Source organism: Sitophilus oryzae, unplaced genomic scaffold (assembly GCF_002938485.1).
Source record: "Sitophilus oryzae breed Bouriz unplaced genomic scaffold, Soryzae_2.0 scaffold_1218_pilon_pilon, whole genome shotgun sequence".
Lineage (NCBI taxonomy): Eukaryota > Metazoa > Arthropoda > Insecta > Coleoptera > Curculionidae > Sitophilus > Sitophilus oryzae.
This window is the reverse complement of record NW_022145858.1, coordinates 262,377-287,569: the sequence shown is the minus strand read 5'-3', so window position 1 is coordinate 287,569 and position 25,193 is coordinate 262,377. Positions and strand designations below refer to the sequence as shown.

General features: G+C 33.5%; 1 protein-coding gene across 1 annotated transcript; it reads right to left on the bottom strand.

Moving 5' to 3' along the window:
• On the bottom strand, positions 1 to 25,092 carry LOC115874058 (unc-112-related protein-like). Its single transcript, XM_030889109.1, has 11 exons — positions 24,777 to 25,092; positions 11,549 to 11,711; positions 10,050 to 10,270; positions 9,860 to 9,978; positions 9,599 to 9,801; positions 9,305 to 9,515; positions 6,534 to 6,733; positions 6,217 to 6,454; positions 2,607 to 2,819; positions 638 to 794; positions 1 to 585 (listed from the first exon to the last, which is right to left on the bottom strand). The coding sequence occupies exons 1-11, from the start codon at positions 24,916 to 24,918 to the stop codon at positions 305 to 307; spliced, it is 2,148 nt and encodes a 715-aa protein (XP_030744969.1). The 5' UTR covers positions 24,919 to 25,092; the 3' UTR covers positions 1 to 304.
• Positions 25,093 to 25,193: the final 101 nt, after the last annotated feature.

Sequence of the window (25,193 nt, the reverse complement as noted above, 5' to 3'; positions counted from 1 at the left end):
TATATGTTACAAATTTTAATAAATAGGTTTGTGTCAAACCTTGAATCATACAAGAAAATGGTAAAATACCCTTTCAATAATTAACAAATATAAACACGATACAAGTTACTATTTACAAATAAAACAGTTTATATAACGAGTTAATTCTGTAAAAAAAACAAATATTACCACTATGCACAGTTAGGATGGTATTGACAAAGTCTACAATTTGCATAAAGTATTATAAGGTCTAGAAATTGTTAATGTGTGTTAACAAGGCGCAAAAATTCTAACAAATCCTCTTCCTTCTTTGCTGTTTTTATTGTTAAGACCATCCACCTGTTAGTTTATGGAAGAGTTCTTCGTTGAGTGTTTGACTGGCATCCTTCGACCTGGTTGATAAGAATATGTAACCGCCAATGAATTCGTGAATTACTTTGCAGTCGGCCGACAGACAGCTGAAAACGATGTTTCCCTCCTCGAACTGCACCATCATGTGTTTGATTTCCCAATTGACGTTCCACGCTTTCATCGTATTAAATCGCCATGTTTTCTGATGGTCCCCTGAGTTGATGTCCATTTTCATTATTCGATTATAAGCGACACCTAAATAGACAAAATATATTACGATATTCTAAATTATGATTAAGAGACGTACCCAACAGCTCTTCCTTTTTACAGTCCATAAACTTAACCACAAAGAGTGTTATACCATATTCTGGAAGCAACTGCCACGCTTTGATGTAGTTCATTTTGGCATCAACCAATGACAAATTTTTAACGTTGGCATGAGCTTCCAAAATTCTTTGAGTGAGCTACGAAATAAAAACATTTTATAAGAAATCTATTATCATATACGTAAGTAATGCTCCTATAAGGCTAGTAAAGAATTTAAGCCGCACAGAGGGCCAGAGTTACTGAAAACATTGAATATCTCCAAAAAAATATATTATTATTTCATAAATTTTTTTATCAATTTACAACAAGCAACAAGTAGGCTTTGTAGCATCACAAAACAAAAACAAATGAATAATGGAATTGTCGTAACATGTCGAAAATCACTTCACTTGATAGTAGGCTTTGCGAAAATCGCAGCACACGAGTTTCAACTTTGTAATTTTTTTAAACCGTACATTTTACAAATATTTTTCTTATGATGAATGTAGATGATAGGGGTAAGTTTTTACTGTTTTTCTGCCCTTTTTCACATTTTAATAATATTTTTCCGTATTTGTATTACGGTCATTTTTGTTAAAATATATTTTTCAAAAAAAAACTTTTATATATGAAGGATTTAAAAAAAATGTAGGAATATCGTATTTTTTTTGGTGGTGGCCTTTATACTTTTATGTTGCGCAAAAAAAAATCGGCCCCAAACTGCCACCCTGTGTGGTAGAACATATTGTTCTGTTGGATGCACAGTCCGGCAATGGTGGCAATAATGCGTCAGGCATCTCTTAGAACAAAAAACTTGGAAATGTTGTTTAAGTGCAAACCTAACGTATGTACAAGGATCTATTTCAGGAAAATATTTTAACTTCTATAGGGTTGCTCAAAAAAGTGTGAGTGGACCCAGATGATTTTTTTTAAATGGAACATTTTTATATTATTGCATTTTTGGCTTCCTTTCTGATAACTTTACATAATCCTAAGATGAGATGTAAATATATTTGGATAGTTTCAGAGTATTAATAAATAAATAAAAAATATATATTTTTCAATAAGTAATAATAAGTAAATTGATAAAATATTGTATTTTCAAAATAATTACAAATAAAATGAAGGTACAGTTGTTATCATATTTTTATGCAATTTCGTCAAAAGTCTTAAAAACCGATTTTTAAGAAAAAACTAGTTTTATTAAAAGTTGATTACTTCTGACTTTTGGGACACTCTGTATAACAATTTTTTTTACAATTTGATGCTTCTAGGCTCATACATTTTTTGGAAACTAGTTAAGGTGCGACTTTGAACTGAATCTGCGAAAATGATTTTTTATGTGCGTTAATATTGTAACATCCTGTATAAACCATTTCTTATAGGCTAATAATTGTTCATTTTTTCATATTTTGTATTGATTTTGTAATTTTAACACATATTGAATGAGATAAATTTTTCCATAAAATATGGTCCGCTGGCCCTCTGTGCTCCGCCAAATGAGTACGAAGTCAATAACATGCATAATGCTATAAACAGGGAGAGTATGGTAATAAAAGAATAAATCAAACCAAACCAATCACAATAAAGATCGTCGGTATACTCCCCCTTCCCTCTCTCTTGCTGTCCCACTTTAATACGGTTTTCTGTTAGTGGTGGGAAAACCCGATTAATTCCAATAGTCCAGAGTACCTACTCGAGTTTCAAGCGATAGCTCGAGCGAAATTTCGCTCGTATTTTTCTACACCCTGTATCTCCGACACGAAGCCATTTTAGGATATATTTTTTTTACTTATTTTAACCGGTAGAATAAACTGCCCTATGCTACTAAAATTTCCTGAATATTCGGACCACCCTATATGCTAGTCTTATAGGAATATTACTTATAATATGTATTCTGTAATGACAAACATTTATCTAAGTTGCCATGTTGTTCAAATATTCGTTAAAAGTATGGATGATTTTTTTACCTTCCCTCTGGATCTTTTCAAGTATTTAGGCGAGATAAAGTCTTCCACCTGGATGTCCAAGCTGCTGGGATTTATGTACGGTTCTTCTGCACGCCTTTGTAAGTTCAAAAAGTCCAAAATAGTTTGTTTCTCTGTTTCATATGAACTGTCAGCCAAGGACCTACCTTTGGCCGCCAGACGACAGCAAGCCATCCATCTCGAATACTGGGTTTCCTTTAAAAAAAGAAAGAAAAATAAACAGCTGTAGAGTACTAATTTAATGTTCTAAATATTTAAGAGAGTGATAAATAATAAAATTTTCTGAATATGCGCTACAAAAATTAATAAGTATAGTATTGTGATTGGTATACAGTGTGTCCACGGATTTTCTTAACTATACTTGTAAACTTGTTTATTATCGATTTTTCAAAAAAAAAGTCATTCTTTGTAACTTTTTTTGCTTGTTATTTAAATATGATTGAAGTTGCGAAATATAAATTTTAATATACAGGGATAGGGAATGCAATCCCGCACCAAAATCTCAATCCCGCAAACCCGCGGGATTAAAGCAATCAATCCCGCGGATCCGCAAAATTGCGGGACTGTAAACAATAGTCATGCATTTGGTCCTAAATGGTACAAAAGGCATTGTACATTTTGCATAGGCCCACAATATATTGATAGAGCGTGTATCTTAAACTAGCTGTACAGAAATTTGGACCGATGTATACAGGGTGTTCAAAAAATATATTTAATATTAAATAAACTTAAATTTTATTATAATTTATCTACTGATTTTATAAATAAAAATATTATTCTGACGTTGAAGTTTTTTTTAACTTGTGTTATCTGCTTTTAGATACATTCTATATCAATAATTTTTTGGCATATGCAGAATGTACAAAGCTTTTTGTACCATTTAGGACAATACGTATGACTAAAAATACGTATTTTTCGAAAAAACGTCGTATTTTCCTTAAAACAAAAAAAAATAAAAAAACAATCACATTGTTTTTTTCTAATTTCAATAGATATTAGTCGTACTTGGTAAAAATTTCGATTTTCTAAAAATTGTAAATTTGCGGTAAAAAACTTTCTTAACCAAATTTTCACACTCTTATAAAACACCCTGTATATGAGAATTCGCTAAATATATTTTCGAAAACCACATAGCATCTTAATCACAATAGATGCATCTAAAACCTGGTCCAAACCGCATCCCAAAATCTTTTTTAGTTCAAGAGATATTCAACTTTAAATTTACCCTAAAATTTTGTTTGTCCCGATAATTATGTCCGGCAGTTTATTTGACGAAATTGTCCACAAGTACTAGTTAAACGCTTTTCTTCACTTACGCACATACGCCAGAAAGAAATCTAATAACTAACCTGTTTGTTTCATTTATTTTTAATGGTCAAGCCGTAAGGGGAATCCCCCGGGTTCCGAGCGTCGACGCATCGGCCCGAAACGAAGCGGTTTAACCTTGATCGAGATCGATTCGGTTACCCAGTAGTAATGTGTCGATCCCGCGGATCCCGCACGGTAAATCCCGCAACTTTGATCCCGCGAAATCTAAGAGGGATCCCGTATTTGCGGGATTGCATTCCCTATACAGGGAGCTTAAAAAACGTAAAATTGGAGATATGAAAAATTTAAAATTCTCGATCAGACTTTTTTGAAACATTAAAGTGAAAGAGCATTGAAAAACAATTTGAAATGCCAAATTTTTTTTTGTATGAAGTTTAATAGATTTTTTCTCACATTTAATTAAAAAAAACCGTTTTAAGTTTATTTTTAATATCAAAAATATCTTAGTAACTATAACTCGTTTTTTATTATAATAATTACAATTATTATAATACTTTAATATGTCTAAAAGGTTTGGTTTTTGATAAGATATTTTAATATGCATGCTACAGTAGAATAGATCATTAACACCCTGTACATTACTTTTCATAATTAATTCTTGTTCTGACTTTTAATACAGAGAAATAAACTTTACTAAACAATTTGGTTGCTTCCCTAAATGTATACAGGGGTATCAAAAACTGCTAGTCTATTTTAAATATTTATTTTACATAAAAACTTCGTCATTTTAAATACAACACCCTGTATTTTTTTAAATAAGTGAAACTATATTAGGGTTTCCTATACCTATTTAGCTCAGATTTTGAATAAAAAGCGATTTTTCAATAAAATGGCCATCAAGATGTCGCCATAGCAATTTTCTAGTGACAGTTAAAGGTATTTTTAAAGTCGATATTAGTTTATGGACTTTGTTTAAGTTCACAGCAGCTTACTTTTATTTAAAAGACCTACAATAGTTTAATAAATAAGTATTTATTATTTTACCAAGAAAAAGGAAGAAGTAGTTCCTTTATTTCTATTATGATTTATAGTAGATATGTTACGGTTAAAGTCCGATGCCCGGTTAATATCGACATTAACAAGTTAATGTTTGGGTTTGATTATGTTTTTGGTTGTTTTGTTGTGTGTTATTCTCGAGATTAACCGGGTAATGTCAACATTAACCGGACATCGGGCCTTAACCGTAACAGATATATTGAATTTTCTATAAAAGAACCAACTAATTAAGATAACTAATTAATTTTCTTCACTTCCAACGACAGGTTTCTGTCTAATAGGTTTTTCTTATGCCTTACTATTAGCTCGGCGAAATAGGAAAAGTAGTTTTTCAAAGGAACGCTTATCAAGACAATTCCTATTTGGATATCTTTGAGCACAAATCCTTCAGACCAACAAGCAATTTTCCTCACAAAATAAAATAACTAGGAACATATCCATTCCTTCCGCCAGCAGATACTGCTTCATTTTTCTTGATAAAATAATAAATATTTATTAAACTACTGTGGGTAAATTAAATAAAAGTAAACTGTTATAAATTTAAATAAAGTCCATAAACTAATATGATTTTTAAAATAGCTATTAAATGTCACTAGAAAATTGATATGGCGACACCAGAGAGCCATCTTGATTTCGATTTTATTGAATTCGCTTTTTATTCAAAATCTGAGCCAGATAGGTATAGGAAACCCTAATATAGTTTGAAAGAGCATTTAAATCTGCTTCAACTTATTTTAAAAAAATACAGAGTGTTGCATTTGAAATAACGAAGTTTTTATGTAAAATAAATATTTAAAATAGACCAGCAGTTTTTGATACCTCTGTATACATTTAATAAGGACGCAATAAAATTTTTTAGTAAAATTTATTTCCCTGGCTTAAAAGTCAGCACAAAAATTAATTCTGAAAAGTAATGTACAGGGTGTTAACAACCTTTTTTTATTATAGCATGCATATTTAAATATCTCAAAAACCAAACCTTTTAGACATATCAAACTCTTATAATAAATGCCTTATTTTATGTCCTAGAACCCAAAAATGAAATAAAATTCCGGAGTTCCATAAGAAAAAATATAACTTTGTTATGGATCTTAGTTCTGACACATCCTGTACATTTCAAAATAATTTTAAATTATGCTCATTGTCTTCCCACATATACCCATAAAATATTTAGTATCTTTCCATTTTTCTATAATTAACCGAGGCAAACGAGGTGCGCCACCCTGTACACACACACATGAAATAAAAAAAATAGGGCTATACTAACATCGTCGCAACGAATATACATTTCTGTCATTCCCTCGCTGCTAGGTACCTCCAGCTTTATGACATATTTATTCTGGCTGATGTTGACATCGGGGGTAACTTCGCAACCCTTCAGGTTGATGTCCATCACGCAGCTAGAACTATGTACCATATCCTCGCGATTCTTAAACATGTACAGGTGCAGATCCCGACAGGTGAACCAGTACTTTTTGTAAGCTTTAAGCGTGAATCGCTTTGGTCTAAAATACACAAAAAGTTCTTATTTTTTTACATACTTTTTCTAGTATTACTTGTCAAGTTTAATTAGTACTTCCTTACTTGAGAAATCTAAGTTGATCTTTCAGTTCGGGTACCGATGTGATATCGCTGGAACGCGTACTTAAACTGGACCCTTCTAGAGTTGTTTGAAGATTGTTGAGGGCTGCATCAATGTCGTCATCGAGGGGGCTCAAGGAGGCACCATTGCTCTCAGGTATGGTTTGTTGTTGAGGTTTGCTGGCTTGCAGATTCACTTGTAACTGAAATTAAAAAAACTATTATAATAAAGCTGTTATTAATAAAATTATTTTATTTAAATCAAAAAATGCACCCACAATCAAACCAGAAATTTTAAATATTAACTACCTCACTTTAAATGCGTTATCTTGGGTTGTTTAGATAAAAATGTTTCTTGGACATCTTTGAATAAGAACACTAAGGAAGGAGCATATCAAAAATCCTAAGTCCACCGCGATGGGACTCAAATATGGCCGACTTAAATTCCGGTTTATCAGTGCCGTTCTAATTTTATTTAAAAAATTTAAAACTATGATGTAGGGTAGACGTGGGGTAGACTCAATAATTTTTTTTTTATTTTACGTTGTGAATAAATGTTGGTAGTTATTAAAATTGTTATAAAAACATATTATTATAATAAAAATAGATAAGTTTTAATAATTATTTATTAACACAAACATCCGATACGCTACTGAAGCAGGTAAGTCAAATTGACGTATCTAAATTCTTTGACATCTAATCTTTGACAAGTAGTAAATAAAAGCAAAAATGCAAGAAAAAATATATAATTAGTTAATTTAAGTAAATTTCATAAATGATCGGTTTACTACACGTATGTGTATATTATATAGTCACTTACTAGCGAAAAGTTGTTCCATTATTTCACTCGATTTTTGCCGAGATCTAGCGCATGCTACACCAACTATTTTAGAGTCTTTTTCGATAAATCACGATAGTGTCACTGTTAATTTAAGTTTTGGCACAATTTCCATCTAGATTTACTACCTTTGTACTACTATCAGTAGTAGAATAAATAATAAATAACATAAAATAAGCTAAATAATAAATAACATAATAAAAGACTGACAAATCCACAAAATTTCAAATCAAATTCAAATGTGTCAAATTAATTGTCAAACAGAACTGTCAAGGATCCCCACCCTACATTGGCGTAACTACAGGGGTACCCGGGGGTGCCGGGCCCCCCACCAGGTACTGCTGGGCACCCCCCAGAGAAATCCTGAATTATGACTCTTGGCTACGTATTAATTTTTATTTTCTTGTGATACAGTAAAAATGACGTTTTCTAGTTTTGTTTAGTTAATATTATTTTGTTGTGTTCAAAAAATGTACTAATTTTTATTTTTTTAGAAAAATTTTAGGTATTTAAGTAATCTACGGGAACACGGTTTGATAACCAAGTCTATGAAATTTATTGATAGTAAACGTTCATGTAAACGTTTTATTCAAAGAATGTGTTTTTTAAAATTATTTTTCATTTTTAAAAAAACAAAAGCCCTGGGCCCCCCCTGGGCTCAAACCCAGGACCCCCCAGGCCCACCCCAGGATAAATTGCTAGTTACGCTAGTGCCTAGAGTCCTTTTTCCGCCCACCATGCATAAATACATGGATAGAATAATTATGCTCCTTCCTTAGTCTTCTTATTCAAAGTTGGACATCATATAAACTTATCAAGTCATCTATGAATTTGGTATATATCATTCAAATGTTAAAAGTCATACTAAATGCGATATAATATTCTATTTTGTAATTGTAGTGATATTGAGATTGTTTAAATGTCAAAAGAGGGCACTTCGCATTATGCTAATTCTTAAAATAAACAAATCCTGCAGACGTAAATTTTGCAATAATATAATCTATGAACAGTTATAGCTATTTTTCTTCAGGAATGTATCTTATTTTTGTGGAAGCATAAAGAAACGTTTAATCTAGCCAAACCTCAAGAAATATACCCTACAAGAAGAATAAATTACTTATAATTACCCTGTACGTAAATTTATAAAACCGAAAAAGGAGTATTTTACAACTGTATTAAAACAAATAATTTACCCTTACTGCGTGGCCCCACATGAGGCGACAAGTGGAACGGAGAGGATCGCGAAGCGTTTAAATGCATTGAAGTTATTGGAAATGGGCCCACATACAGGCGAAGCATACTGCGGATTCACGCGTATTTTACTATTGTACTCTACGCTTATCTCTACGTCTGTTGTTCTCTACGTCAGTTATGTTGGGCCACATGAGGCGACAAACGGAGAGGAGAGGATCGCGAAGCGTTTAAATGCATTGAAGTTATTGGAAATGGGCCCATATACAGGCGAAGCATACTGCGGATTCACGCGTATTTTACTATTGTACTCTACGCTTCTCTCTATGTCTGTTGTTCTCTACGTCAGTTATGTTGGGCCACATGAGGCGACAAACGGAGCGGAGAGGATCGCGAAGCGTTTAAATGCATTGAAGTTATTGGAAATGGGCCCACATACAGGCGAAGCATACTGCGGATTCACGCGTATTTTACTTTTGTACTCTACGCTTATCTCTACGTCTGTTGTTCTCTACGTCAGTTATGTTGGACCACGGCTTTAGAGATAAAAACATATACAGTTGTCAAAGTTAAAAAAAAGAAATGGTCGAATTATTTAGAATATGTACCTAAATAAACATTTTTTTTATATAACATTTTTCAGTATCTAATGTTACATATTCCTCAAATAAAAACCTATCCTCGGACCTATCAATCTATCTATCTATCAATTATTAATTTGTAAAACGGCAGAACACTTTTTTACCTGTAAAGCCGCAAACATCAACATTTCTTCTTCTGTACAGTCGATCTCTTCGTTAAGCAATTGCCATTTGGCCTGTTCATATATCTGGTTGATCCTCACCGCATCGTATTTGGGATTCAGATCGTAGAAAACGTAAAACTTAAACCTTAAACATAACGTATCCCGTTCCCTTACTCCTTGTTCCATGATTGACAGCGAAGAATCCAACCACCTATAAAATTTTGAATTAGAATGAAGCTATGGTCAAAATTATACGTCCCGACATATTTAAACAGTCGAACTGAAAATACTTACGCTACATTCATTCTAGCTTTTTCTATAAGTGACTTGGGCCTGACCAGCGATCTTCTTGCTTCCGGATTGGGTGTGGATGGACTCTGGGCCAAACTACTATCCAGACTGCCATTCAACTGTTCCAGACTCAGGCTGTTCACGCCTGGAGAATACCCGGAACCGTTGAAATCATTGGCGTAGCCGTTTTTCCTCCAGGTACCAGTCTGGAAAAATAAAGATTATGTAATAAAAATAAAAATAAAATAACTTTTATGCACTCACACTGCCTGGACTGTTAATTGGGGTCGAAGAAGGTGGTCCCCTAGATGGCGTCACAGGGGCGCACATGACAGGACTACTGTTCTCTAAGCTTCCTGTACTTCCCACTGGACTACTATTGGCTGAAAATTAGAATCAATTAATTTCCTAACGTACATCGAGAAAAGTAATATAATTATATTACGGTAATTACCGATAAAAGTGTTTGTATCTGGTGCCAACAAACCGTTCCTCGTCGTACCGTTCTGCTCATGCTTTTTCTTTGGCATATCTTTGTAATTATATTTCAAGTGGTTTGGTTCCAGAGGCTTGCAAAATGATAACTCTTCTGGATGTCTCATGCCCAGTTCCTTGCAAACGTGTACCACAGCCGAAAAGGTTTTTATCGAAAAATCAACTTTCATGTCAAGATACCTGTAACAAATAAATTATAGAGTTTGATTCAACTACAACAATTTTTTTTTTAAAAGTTCATTTTAAAAGTAGTACAATATCACTTCAGTGGTCGGGGCAGATATCGTTCCGGCATACGCCCGAATTATCGAGGTGCACGGATTACTGGAGCTCCAAACTCCAAAATTGTCAAAAATAACGTTTATTAATCTAAATTTTAGATAAGTAATAGTTTTCCATAAAAACCTTATTCCTCGCTGCGTTGCAGCACGATATAAACAGTTGATCGATCTTTCGATCTTTTAATATGGATCTGATTTTTCTTCTTGATGAGCTCATCTGCGTTGTATACTTGTTCTTTGCATATTGTCATATCTAGAGCAACAGATCTAAACTTTTTCCTGAAACGGAATCACGGCGGTGACATCACTGGAAAGTAGTAAAATTTCTGGCCACATATCTTCAAAAAAACGTGTTTCGTGCCCTAACTTGAGTTTATCTAGCAATTCATAACTGGCTAAAAATTCTGTTTTGGTTCGTGAAATTTCTGATGAAATAGGTGCGTAATCATTTCATTGTTGTATCAACCAGTTGTACAATGGTATAGTTTATCCAAAGATTCGGGGAAGATTCCGACAGATAATATCCAAAAAATGACATGAAATACAATTTACCTGTGATTTAAAACGATAGACACATGTGTCACCGTCACGGATCCCCCATTAGATATACCGTATAATCAAAAAAACGGGGTCCAGTTGGCTTGGAAATGAACATCGATGACGTTCCCCATACAATTTTACGTATAAAATGACAGCGATCTTCATTTCATAGCCATCGCTGACGCCGTTTTTTTTTGACTATATTGTACTATACATACATCATCGATAATGGTATTCTTACCTAGCCTTTGACATTATTTTGATATAAAAGTCCTTATTTTTTCCCGTTTGTTCATATCAAACACTGCAGATTTTGAAACCATAGTCTACTCCCCAATTTGGCGAGTTTTTTTTCCAGAATCGAGACACTAATATTTTTAATTTTTCGGCGAGTGTAAGAATCTCATGTGCTCGTTTGATTGGAACTATTATATTTAACCCGCTCTAGAATCCAATGAAGAAATATAGACTCAGTTCATAAACAAAATGTAAACGATTTTTTTCGCCCGGATTTCAGAGGCAAATGTTTTAAAATGCCCGAATAATAGCCCTGTCCGGACTACTGGAGTGCCCGTTCTAGAAAATGTCCGGACTATTGAAGTTATACTGTATGTTACAATCATAGAACTATTCTTACCTAAGATCAGGAAGCTGGACTCTTAGGGATTTGTGCATTGGTGTGAAATGCAGAAGGGCATCTGCGTGAACGCCGCATTGGTCAAGCGTAGACCTGGTTCTGCTCAGCCAGATATTTTTTTCCGGCCACCAGAGGGCATGGTCTGACCAATCCATCGAGATTTCTACAAAAAGAATTCAGTAATTATAGAAATAATCTACTAGAAAGCAGTAATTAATTCGAAAAAATATATTAACCGTTAAAATTTGTAATGATGAGCTTTAACATCGTAGCTTTTTAAATATTACAAAGACGTCTCTGTATATTAATAAAGGTGTTGAAAAAATACGATAAAAACGATGTATGTAAAAAAAACAATTACGAAATTACATTGTCATATGAAACCAAACCCATTTGTAAAAAACCGGATATCCTTTTGGGTTGGATGAGTTCTTAAATTTCAAGTGGATTCATTCGGTCGAAGCAACAATAAACATACAAAATGATCGATTATATATTTACATGATCATAATTCATAATATATTTATTTAAATTTCTAATCCCCTTAGATTTTATTTGATCCGAAAAATGATCTGGTAGAACGTATCTCTAACTAAAAGTCTGTTTACACAAAAAATTACTTAAAAGAATAGTAGGCGTTTTTCTAATAAAACCCGGATATTTTTAGGATTTTAATAGGCTATCAAAAATACTGAAACCCCCTTCCACTAAAACAGAAACCCTGACATAGATATTTTTAAGAAAATAATCGCTTGATGAAACTATAATTTACAGATTTCACTATTTTCAGCTCGAAAAAATACTAAGACTTTTGACAATTTCGTAATATGTGTTTAAAATATTAGTTTGCTGAACTTGTATGCGTAATATTTTTATTTCCTGTTACTAATATTTCCTTCTAACTAATATTAACAATAATTAAAAAGTGACTCATAAACTTTATATAAAAGAAACTTAACTTCGAAAATTATAGTTTATGAACAATATGACTAATATAACTTTTATAATTTAAACTAACTTTTATAATTTATACAAATTTAAACAAAGTATTCCTTATTAAAAGACAATAAAAGAACAATTATTATCATTATTAACGCTAAAATGGGGACAATTCGTTTAATCCCTTAAAAGCCTTGACTGAAAAGACAATAATGACAGCCAGTTAATGCCATAATATTCATTCCTGCCGCAATGTTTTTTTTTTTATTTTACAGGGGTGCGTGATCCAGAGTGCTTTGAAACGACCTCGTCCGTGACCGGGGTGATTTGATTTTTGTTTGAAGTCGGGGTCGCAGGTTGGGCATTGGGCAAGGTTTTTTTTTACAATAGAAGAGATTTTTTGCTAAAAGTTAAAATATACTATTCCATAATAATATAACATAAGTAATAAAATATGTGTTTATGTAAATCCAGTGTGTTTTATGGCTAGGAATAATTTAATAAATCATTCGCTCGAACTACAGTATTTGGATCGTGCCATTCCTATTTCAAAACAACATTCGATAATAATTAATAATAATTAATGCGGTGGCAACTCTTCCAACAGATGGCTGTTAAAATGTTAAAATAGGAGTGACTGCGCTCATCGAGTAGTTTAAGCACCGTCATCCAGTGGCGGCTCGTGGCCCATTGCAGAGTTGAAGTAAAAATTGTTATAAACAACTACACTTAATATAATTATAGAGAGAAGTTAACCGGGTGCGTCTCAAAAGTGGCTCACCTTTACAGGGTGCGTCTCAAAAGTGGCTCACCCCCTATAACTTTTTTATTTTTTCAGATAGAATAACAAAATTTGGTATGGTAGTATATGACATAAATTAGGATTGATTGACGTATTCAATTGTTTTCGGTTACTTCCTGTTTCACCGGAAATGACTGCAACTTTTGATTTTTAAATGGCACCCTGGGTATTTTTTTACTTTATTCGATAGAAAATAACACTCTAAATTGAATGACATATCATATGTCAACTTTTGACATTTTCGCATATGGTTTATTTGAAATTTTGACTCGAAATACCAAGTGTGTGGTATCAAATTATTCGTAAAAAAATGCTTTTTTCCAAAAAAATGCTAATGAGCGATCCTCGTGTTCCATTTGAAAAAATTGAGATATGATTAAAATACGATTTGAGCATTTTCTAACTGGCTAGGACAAGACACTAAAAACATTAGATGATCAAATCTAATTTTCCAAGGCTCCTTGATTAAGAATTAGTGTTTTTAACATAGCCATGGTACTCATTGGCCATGGCATTCACATGACAAATTGTATTTTACAATACGATTTTTTATTAAGCGAGAATGTCAAAAGTTGACATATGATATGTTATTCTATTCAGAATGTCATTTTCTATCGAATAAAGTAAAAAACCACCGGGGGTGCCCTTTAAAAATCAAAAGTTGTAGTCATTTCCGGTGAAACAGGAAGTGGCCCAAAACAATTAAATACGTCAATCAATCCTAATTTAGGTCATATTCTAACATACCAATTCTCGTTTTATTATCTGAAAAAATAAAAAAGTTATACGGGTGAGCCACTTTTGAGACGCACTCGGTATAACTTTTTATTTTTCAGATAAAAAAACGGAATTTTATATTTTTTTATGACATAAATTAGGATTCATTGATGTATTCAATTCTTTTCGACCACTTCGTGTTTCACCGGAAATGACTACAAATTTTCATTTTTAAATGACACACTCAGTATTTTTTTACTTTATTCAATAGAAAATAACACTCTGAATATAATGACATATCATATGTCAACTTTTGACATTTTCGCTTAAAACGAAATTGTCTTTTAAATTTCAAATCTAGATTGGCTGTGTTAAAAACACTATTTTTTAATCAAGGAGCCTTGGAAAAATAGATTTGATCGTCTAATGTTTTTAGTGTCTTGTCCTGGCCGGTTAAAAAAAGCCCAAACCGTATTTCTAATAATATCTCAATTTTTTCAAATGGAACAAGGGTGGCTCATTAGCATATTTGGAAAAAGCATTTTTTACGAATAATTTGGTACAACACATTTGGTATTTCGAGCCAAATTGTCGTTATGAATCGCCATGTTCATGCAATTTCAAATCAACAATATTCGAAAATGTCAAAATCTGACTTATGATATGTCATTCTATTCAGAGGGTAATTTTCTATCGAATAAAGTAACAAAATACCGAGGGTGATATTTAAAAAACAAAAGTTTGAGTCGTTTTCAAAAATACGTAATATAGTTCTATCCTTGTTCTATGTTCACGGAATATTGGGATACCCTGTATACAATATTGTATACGGGTATGTATGTAAGTGAGCTGAGTCCCCCCAAAAGACTTGAGCCCCCCGAAAATAATTAAATTGTAAAATGTGGTTAGTTACAACAAGTACAAAATCTCAACAAATCAACAAATTAGTGTCAACATTGGTTCATCACATTTAAATCAGAATATTAGTGGCAACGGTGGACCACAACATTGATGAAAATGGTTCATCGCACAATACACATGCGGTAGATTTTTTTAAGATTTTTATAAGGATTAAAGATTTTTCGGTACTACAGTACTAAAGATGGAATTTTGCTTCATCGACGAGCCGCCACTGCTGTTATTTGCAGGTGGTATTTAATTTCTAATAGTTCTATTGTCATAATTTCCATAGATCCTCATTCAATGGAGATTTTCTTGCTTATTAACGAATTATTCGTAGTAATTATAAAAGAGTAGAAACTGAAAATGGAACTTTTTGGCGCCAACCCACACTTGTTTTTATTGTGATTTCACTCGCTTTCCAGACGTCTGAAAATAGATCCAGTAAATCTGGCACTGTTTTCAGAAAATATGTCAGCCAATATTTCATAACAGTCGAGATTTTACTGAGAAAAACGAGGTTGAGCTAAATCCATTGATGCGTTGGATCCTCGGTTGGATCATTACAATAAACATTACATGTTAATAACACATAGGTACTACTACTACAGAGGGTACTACATACAGTATACAGTATGTCCCCGGATTGTCTTTAGAAGAGGAAAAAAACTTTTTTATTATTGACATTTTGAGAAAAATGCATTCATATTCATCATAAAAATTTTTGCTTGTTCTAAAATGGTTAATCCCGTTTATACTTTTCCAAATGTCCATACCGTTTAGAGAAAATTAAAAAAAAACATGGAAATGTAGTTGAATTTTTCAGTCATAACCATTGCTTGGAAACTTATATGGTGAAATTTTAATAAAATAATTTAGTACTTACTAAAAATACGGTATGTCGCTAGTGGTGGGAAAATATTTTTTAGAGGTTACTAGTTTATTTGGTTGGCTGTGATATGCATATACAGGGTGTTCCCTAATTAATCTAAAAAATGAAAAATCGTTAGAAAACGGCTTAAAGCTGTATGCACACTGGCGCGATCACGGCCGCGATCACGATCACGATCAGAGATTTAAGTGTGCAAACACTTTATCGCTGCCCTGATCGTGATCGTGATCGCGGCCGTGATCGCACCAGTGTGCGTGTAGTTTAAGGCGGGCTCTTAATAAGTATATTTATTTGTTTCTCGACAGCCGTTTGATGAACAAGAAAAACTCAAAAGATCAATTTTGTTGAAAAAGGATGGCCAGTCAAGAAAAAAATATATTTTCTTTAAAAAAGCAGTGGTGTGCCATTTATGTTAAGCAAAAAATTGATTTTTTAATTTTTAATACCCTGTAGATCAGAAAGGAAGTACTTTAGACCCAATGGTTATATAAAAATTGTTTTAAGAACACATGAGGAATCACACCACAATTTTTTAGACTAATTAGAAAACACCCTGTATATTGTCAACTTGACAATGATTGTTGATAAATCAAAAAATACCTTTTCTGTGAAAAAAGTCCGATTTTCGCAGGAAAAAATTTGGTTTTTATTGAATTTGGGTCTGCGTCTGCAAATACCGGTATGTTTTTTAATTTTCTATCTATCTAAATTTTAAATATCATAGTCAGAAATAGTTTTATTATTTATTAAAAATGGTATACTTAGAAGTTTTATCAAATATTGTGATTTACTTTCTACCTTGTAGTCAAATTTTATTTTTAATAAACTGTAAAATATATATATTCTTATGTTTTATTAAAGTTACTCTGATTACTAATATATCAGTGTAACTTTATAAATAAATCCTTTGAATTCAAATATAACTATAAAAAACATTTACAGCAGAAAAGGCGAAGGCGCTGGGTTAAACGTAGTCTCTACTAAGAACACGGGGGGGCGCTTTGACCTAAAATTTTACTATTAAGTTTCATCAAGTTTTCAAGTCATAAAAATCAAAACGCGTTTCGTTTTATAGTAATATAATTTCTTTTTCATTCTTTGATAGATTATTATTGACAGAATTTTAATCAACGTCATATTTTTTGTTGTTAAAATGTCAAAGAAGCACAAAATTTATTTAGTTCAATGCTACGGAAAGGGTGATAATAAAAATGTGATACTTTGACATCAAAAAATATGACGTTAATAAAAATCACATCAAAATTAATTATATATAACGATCTATCAAAGAATGAAATCGAAATTATATTACCACAGAAACGCCTTTTAGTTTTTGAGACTTCAAATTCAGACTTTAGATTTAAGGACATAAGACATAAATCTTTTATCTATGGATTTGGGACTAGAAATTCAAATACATTTTCATATTTTCTCTAATTTTCTCTAAAACGGTATGGATATTTGGAAAAGTATAAACGGGATTAACCATTTTAGAACAAGCAAAATTTTTTATGAAGAATGCATTTTTCTCAAAATGTCAATAATAAAAAAGTATTTTCTCTTGTAAAGACAATCAGGGGACATACCGAGGAACATAAGTATACATAATAGAACATTCAAAATCAATTTCAGCTTTCTAAACGGCTGGATTTGTTTCTATAACATAACATCTTTAAGAATAATTTAAAACCATAAAAATACATTTAAAATTGGATTCATACAGAACTTTTTGTCAAAAAAAAAGAAATTAGCTGTACCTATTACATTATCAATGTATTTCCAAGGTTAAAATGTGGTGAAATAATTTCATTAAAAGGCTAAGTACATATTTTTGAAACATGAATTACGTCATACCAACCCGAAACGACGTATTCAACAGGAAGGAAACGTAACATAAACGTACGACCGGTACGACCTAAAGATTTACACGCCGTACCACCTGGGGCGTTACTTTGACAAGAAGCAGCACCTGATAGTTATTTTTACCACCCCACCAAAAATATACTTTCTATTTTTATATGAAAAAGTAATTGAAACTTTAGACTATACTAGCACGATACTAGCATGTAGATACACACATTCGTTAAGATCGTGTAGGAAACATAAGTAATGTCATCTCGAGCAAAAGGCATACGATTTCTATCATATTTTTGGTTTCTGACTCTAACACAAAGAAAACTTATTATTTATAGCTATAATTAAAACACTTGAAAACATGTAATAATGTAAATAATATTTACATTATTGAAAACATGTAATAATGTAAATAATATTTACATTATTACATGTTTTCAAGTGTTTTAATTATAGCTATAAAAAATAGTAAATAACATGTTGTCCGCATTCCTTTCATAGACACAGATCCAGCAGACGTACTGTATGTTTTTTATAATATAAAAACAATGGTGTAGTATACCAATCAGTTAAGAAATCCCCTTATATGTATATTAGAATTACCTAAGTACCTATCTATACAATATCTTTTCCTGCAACTTCGTTTTTATAAACCACTTGTCAAAAATAATTAAGATACGTCAATTTGACTTTCGTGTTTCAGTAGCGTATCTGATATTTTTGTTATTAAATAATTATTATGACTTATCTGATATGTTTTTATTAGAAATTATAAATTATACATTTTTATAATAATTTTAATAGCTACTAACGTTTATTGACAACGCAAAATAAAATAAATTAATTAGTCTACCCTACATTATATTATTACACGTTTTAAATAAAATTAGAACGGCACTCGGCACTAATAAACCGGAATTTAAGTCGGCCATATTAGGTCCTCATCGCGTTTTAGCTAAATTTTTTAATATGCTTCTTTTTTAAACCTTTTATTTTTTTTATTCAAAGGGCTCAACGAGGGTCTCAATGAAATATAAATTTCGATTTTCACGAAAAACGTTAGTAAAGCCACATAAAAGTATGTCACCATAGAATCGAGTAGCCCTGGCCTGAATTGCCGAAAAACAATCAGTGTGGCATCCGTACACTACGTTTGTTTGTGATTCGTTTTGTTTTTCATCGTCACAGTTTACAAATATTTTTTGGTGCTATAGGTACCATATAACATAATATCGGTTATATAAAGGTTTTTTAGGTAGGGAAAAATATAAACAAAGAATAATAATACAAACTTTATAAAAAAAACCTCATCAGGAAAAATAAATTTGAAAATAATTATATTATTATAGTAGAGTTGTGTAAAATATATCGATATAATAATATATATCACTAACAAAAGGTAATCGATTGGAGATTTCGTGGGCGTAATAATGTTTCAAAACTGGCGATCGTTCACGCCGATCGCCAGCGTGCGGAGAAGCTGATTTTTCGGTCAGCCGTCACCCATTTAGACGAAATGATCGAGATGATGACCAAATCGGTCGACGTAGTTTTGCCATTTACGGACATCTGCGATTTCTATACGTTCTCTCGTTTTATTCTTAATCTGAGATTAAGGTACCAGGTACTTAGACGACGAAAAATATCTCAATCGTTGATTAAATTAGATTATATTCTTCGAGGTGGATATCGGCCAGATTCACTGCAATCTTTGCAGATATATTGTGGTCCTCTTCTGATTCTTAGGTTACATTCCCCAGTCCTATCATCATCATCATCAGTTAGCTTATTCCGTCCACTGCTGAATAAAATCCTCCTTCAACTCTAGCCAATTCTTTCTATTTTGTGCCACTTGAATTCAATTTCCAGCCACTCTCTTGATATCATCTGTTCATCGACTAGGAGGTCATCCTCTGCTTCTATAGGCCTCGTGTCTTGGTATCCATTCTACAAGTCTCTTTGTCCACCGTTCTGTTGTTATCCTAGCCACAAGTCCTGTCCAATTCCTTTTAAGATGTAAGACAGATATCACAGCATCCCCTCTTATAGTATGATTGGGTATTTTATCCCAAAGTGCAACTCCCAACATAGACCTTTCCATTTTCCGTTGCATGATCTGTATTCTATGTATGTCCTTTTTTATCAAAGTAAGTGTTTCAGCTCCATACGTGAGGACAGGCAAGACACACTGGTTAAAGACCTTTCTTTTTAAACATATTGGAATATCAGATATCAGTATATGCTTTAGTTTACCGAATGCCGCCCACGACAAGCCTATTCTTTGTAGGATTTCTTGCGTCTGATTCATTATCCCTTCAATACCGTTCTCATGTCTTAACTATTTATATAATGCATTTGTTCCAAAAGTATGTTATTAATGTTTAAATTATCACTCAGTACTACGTTTGTAGTGTATTATGTCTTTGATAAGTTAATTTTCAAAGCGACTTTTTCCGAAGCATGATTTAGCATATCCAGCATACTCTGTGCTTCCTGTATGTTGTCTGTTATTAAAACAATATTGTCTGCTAAACAGAGATGATGATTTATCAATTTTCCATCGATGTTAATTCCTGATGAATCCCCAGTTTATCATTTTTAACACACTTTCTAGCACAGCACTAAATAGTTTAGGGGAGAGTGTGTCGCCTGCCTTACCCCTGATCGATATTGAATTTGTCTGTGCATTGATTTGTCGATATTCTGACGTTTGCGGTGGCATTCTCATGATTGCGGATTTATGATTGCGGAGTGTCGATGATCGACGTGCGTCTCACTTAGTGCCTCTAGAAGCTTCCACTGGTCTACTGAATCGAAGGCCTTTTCAAAATCCACGAAGACAAGCATTCGTGGTCTATTATACTCAATGCATTTCTCGATAAGGTAAGCGCGCATTTGTTCGCACCGGACGCAACGGACGCATCGAACGAATCGCAATAATTTGTTGTCATCACATATTATATTCGGATTTTCTTCCCGCATTTTCATTTTAGTGCAATCCTCTCGAAACGGGCTAATACGAAACTTCTGGTTTTCACGTTCGCTTCCCAAATTTAAAATGAGCTGATGAAAAATTATTTGCAATTGCATGTGCATTTGAAGAGGAAGAACAAAAGAACAAGAAAAAAAACGAGAATTGTATGGAAAATTTCATACCTTGTTTGATGACTTGATAAGAGATGAAGCAAAATTTTTCCAATACTTTCGAATGACTTATGAAAAATGTTGTAATCTTTTAAATCTGTTACGCCCCACCATCGAAAAGCAAAATAGTATTTTTCGGGAATCGATCGGGTCGACTGAAAGACTAGCACTTTGTTTAAAGTGTAGTTTACACGGGATAGAAAATTGCGATAGAACTTGCTAGAGTAACTTGCGATAGTGTTTACATTTAAGCAAATTTTAAAGCAATTTCTTGCAACAAGTACTTTCTAGGCATATGCTTTGAGCAAGAAATTGCATACACGTATACACGGTATGGTGTATATTGCACAAGTATATTGTTTAGTAGAAAAATGTCGCGCCGTAAAAAGAGAGCTGCAGCCACTGCTCTTCTTGTTGCAATTTTACGCAGACAGTCAAGAAAATCTAGAAAAAGAATATGGGTTAAAGAATGGATTGCCAGAAGGCCTAGTCTTGGAGCTTATGCAATGTTATTAAAAAAATAAGAAATGAAGACCCAAAGCATTTAAACAATTTTCTGCGAACGTCAGAAGTCGATTTTACTTTTTCTTTTTATAATTTTGTTCCACTCCTGGTTTGCTTGGGTACGAATATTATGTAGCTTCCGCTGAATCTCAGCCTCAGTTGTGTTGAATTTGTCAGCTATTAATTCGATTGCTTTTTGCTTTTTAGCTCTATCTCTGTAAAATTTCGATTTTTTGCCACAATTCCGGAAATCCTTCAAATAAATTAATCAAAGTGATGGTATCTTCTTTCGACCACATACGTTTTTCCATTTTAATATCTGTAATCGGGAGATTAATATATTTAACAGAAATTGATATTTTAAAATATAATTCTAACTAGCTTGACAAACAATGTCTTCTCTGGGCCGAAATCAACAATCTCCGACCTTCAACTGTTTCCAAAGCCTACCACTCCGCTACTTGCAAACATCAGCGGACACGGGGTGCAGGCACGGCGTGAAAATGACTGCCTATCATAAGGATCATAGGCGTCGATAACATATCGTTATTTAACGCGTCTTCGAAAATCATTTGCACCAAAAACTTTCAACAAGACGGAAATAAATTTTAACTTGCCAGAGCACTCTCCCAACGTGTTTACACTTGCAAGCGTCTTTCGTCGCAACCACTTTCCCGCCAGTTTTGTGACTTGCTGGGAGAGTGCTTTCGGATACTGTTTACATTATGCAAGTTTGGTAGAAGTGCTCTCAGACATATACCTGCGATAATTTACTTGCCCGTGTAAACTACGCTTAAGTTCATTATATAGTTGCATTAAAGAAATTAATAGTCCGTCATCCATTTTCACTCTTTTAGGCACGTGCTCAAAATAACGTTAAAAACAAATCAAATTCTGCACGTCGATTCCTGTTTACATCGCACATTTGATCGAATTTACGAATGACGTAATCCGCAAGCATCGTATATACAGATTTAATTTTTTCTAATTATTCTGAACGGCTTTCTGTGTCTACGATGCGTCCGATCCGGTAATAACTCGGCAAATAATAATTTTCGTCCGTTCCGTGTGTCCGATACGTCAGTCCGATGCGCGCTTACCTTAAGGACCGTGACTGTCAGAAGATGGTCATTTGTTCCGTAACCTGATCGAAAGAAAAAAGTCTATTTTATTTGTCAATCGCTCCAGTCCGGTCCTCTCGAGTCCTATCCTTTTCAAAAAGTCTAGCAATTTGGAGACTGAACCCTCCATATAGCTAGCTCTCTGTCAATGGCTATTACAGACAACCGCACATTTACCAGGCTGTCGCTCACATACACATAAAACCAACATAAAACACATAAAATGTGTTATGTCGTTTCTTCTTCAGATTGACAGAAGCTGCACATGGCTCCGTCCGTCAATCCCGTTAGCTTTAGATGCCTATTCAGCTTACAATGCCCTGTTAGTAGACCTACCACAGCCACAGCTACAGCTTTGACTGACTGTCTTTCTGTCTTTGCTCATCAGGTCTGGCGTGAATGTTGGCGAAGTTCTATTATGAACTTTTTCGTCTCTGCCCAGGTGAATTTTTCCACCATTCTAGAGATCTGTTGGCCACCCAGAAGGGTTTTGGGTCTATGAATGACATTAATGAGCCTTGTTTGGTCATATCATCTGCCTTTTCATTACCCTTGTGATCGTCGTGCCCTATCGACCCCTGTGTCTATCGTATAGATAGGTACGTCTCAAATATCGATCCTTTCTTATTCTTCATACTTTATTTCGATATTATCATTATATTAATATAATACTGTACCTATGATCGAAAAAAAAAACGGCGTCCAGTTGGCCTAAAAATGACGATCGACCACATTCCCCATATAATTTTCCATATAAAATGACAGAAATCCTCATTTCATAGCCATCGCTGCTGACGCCGTATTTTAAATCGTATGGTATTATAGATGCGATATGCATTTTTACTTCTCCAATAATTCACGTGCATATTGATATTGATAATGCAAATTATATAATGGCATAGTTTTTTAATAATAATCAATTTTAATAAGTCAATTGGAATAGGTTGGGACTTGGGACCCTTAACGCTAATTTACACAAGTATCCAGTAGTTGGCGCCAGTTTCAGTGGTACGCCATCACTGACCAAGGTTATTAAAAAACCTTGGCCACTGACATGGTAGTGACACTGTGCACTGTGTAAACACTTTTTCGTGCAAGTGATTGGTACGAACTTCGGCACCATTCGGCATCGGCACTGTCTTTGTCGGTATCGTACGGACAAGGTATGGACGAAAGAATTAAGAGTCCCACTGTTTACTGTTTCCAATTGACTTCGGAAATACTATACATATTGTATCATAAATATATCATGATCAACATCAACAAGCACAAAGCACCTATTTTCAACCTCTAAACTTAGAGCCGAGCTTAGAGCTAACTCGTCGCTCCAAAAATGAAAAATAACTTGTAATTGTTTGGTTTTTAAAATAACCGCACCACCGGTTTGTTTGTGTACGAATAATCCAAATATTTATTTTTCCTTTGAAATAAATGGAATTTTCCACCTACACGTTAAATGTTCTCTAGTTTTAAATGTATATGGACCGAAAACTATTTTTTCAGCGATTTTTCACGCTAATTTACCGTTGAATAAATGGAAAGTGATAGTTTATTTATCGACGTAGGTTGTGGAAACCCTACGCAGCTCCTTTGGCATAGATTTTACGCTAAAAACACGTCCTACGCCCGATTTAAAAGACGGTCGTGAAAAATCGAACACTGGAGGCGTAAAAAGAACAAACCGTAGAAATAAAACCAACTGCTGTTGAGTTCATTTTCTTTTCCTAGAAATTGTTCGAAAATAAGTCCCTATCCGTTAAAACATCTGTACAAATACCCAACCGACGGAAAGCTCTGGAGGACGCATTTTTAAATAAACAGAGATAAACCACCGAAATCGCATAAACAAGACATATAAAAATAGAGGCACCATAATCATCTGGTCTTATATGGGCATATTGCAAAACTTATACGACCTTGTGCGAAATGTCAACCCAAAAACAAAACAGGGTAATTTTTATTTTAGGACAGGATAATTTTAGAAAGAAAACGATCTATTTAAATAGTTTAGAGTTAAATTAGTTTCTTAATTATTACGGTTTTGTAAGCTTAATAAGCACATTTTCAAATAGCTAAACTATTAACTAGAAAGTGGGTATTATGAATTCAGGGACATTTTTCAGAGAAAACATTTAATAATACAATAATCGCCGCCTACATGGATCGTTTTACATTGCTATTTGCGGACAGGGAACAGGCATTTCCGAGTTTACGAGAGAAATAATACGCCAAAACAAATGTTTTATTTTTACGACTCACGTTATTACGGCAGCATTAATTAGGTATATCTTAATAGGCATCGCTTGATTACGAAATACGTATTTATTACACTGTTAAAGAGGTAAAATAACAAACCTAGGTCTTCGACCAGCCTCAGCATTACACCTCCTATGTGTACATCTCCCTTTACTCGAATTTGTCTCTCCGTTTGTAGGTCCGTGACGAAAACCCTCAAGTTCCACGTCCCATCGCCTATTATCTCCCCGTTGAACTGCATTTTTCGCGCGCGATTGTCGCTCACTATCACCTGCAAGTTCACCAAATTCTCACTTTTCGAACACCATTGCAAATTGTTTGATAAAAATTGCAAAAAATGGAAAATGCCTCAACAGCACACAACACTCAACGTCTTGTAAAACTGACTGCATAAATACAAAATACTAATCGCCCATTTTTGACATTGACAGAATTTGAAATTGCTAATGCCAAGTTGGTATGGTGGGAGAAAAATGTATAACTAGTTGCCTGCTTTTACGAAAAAAGTCCAAGGCC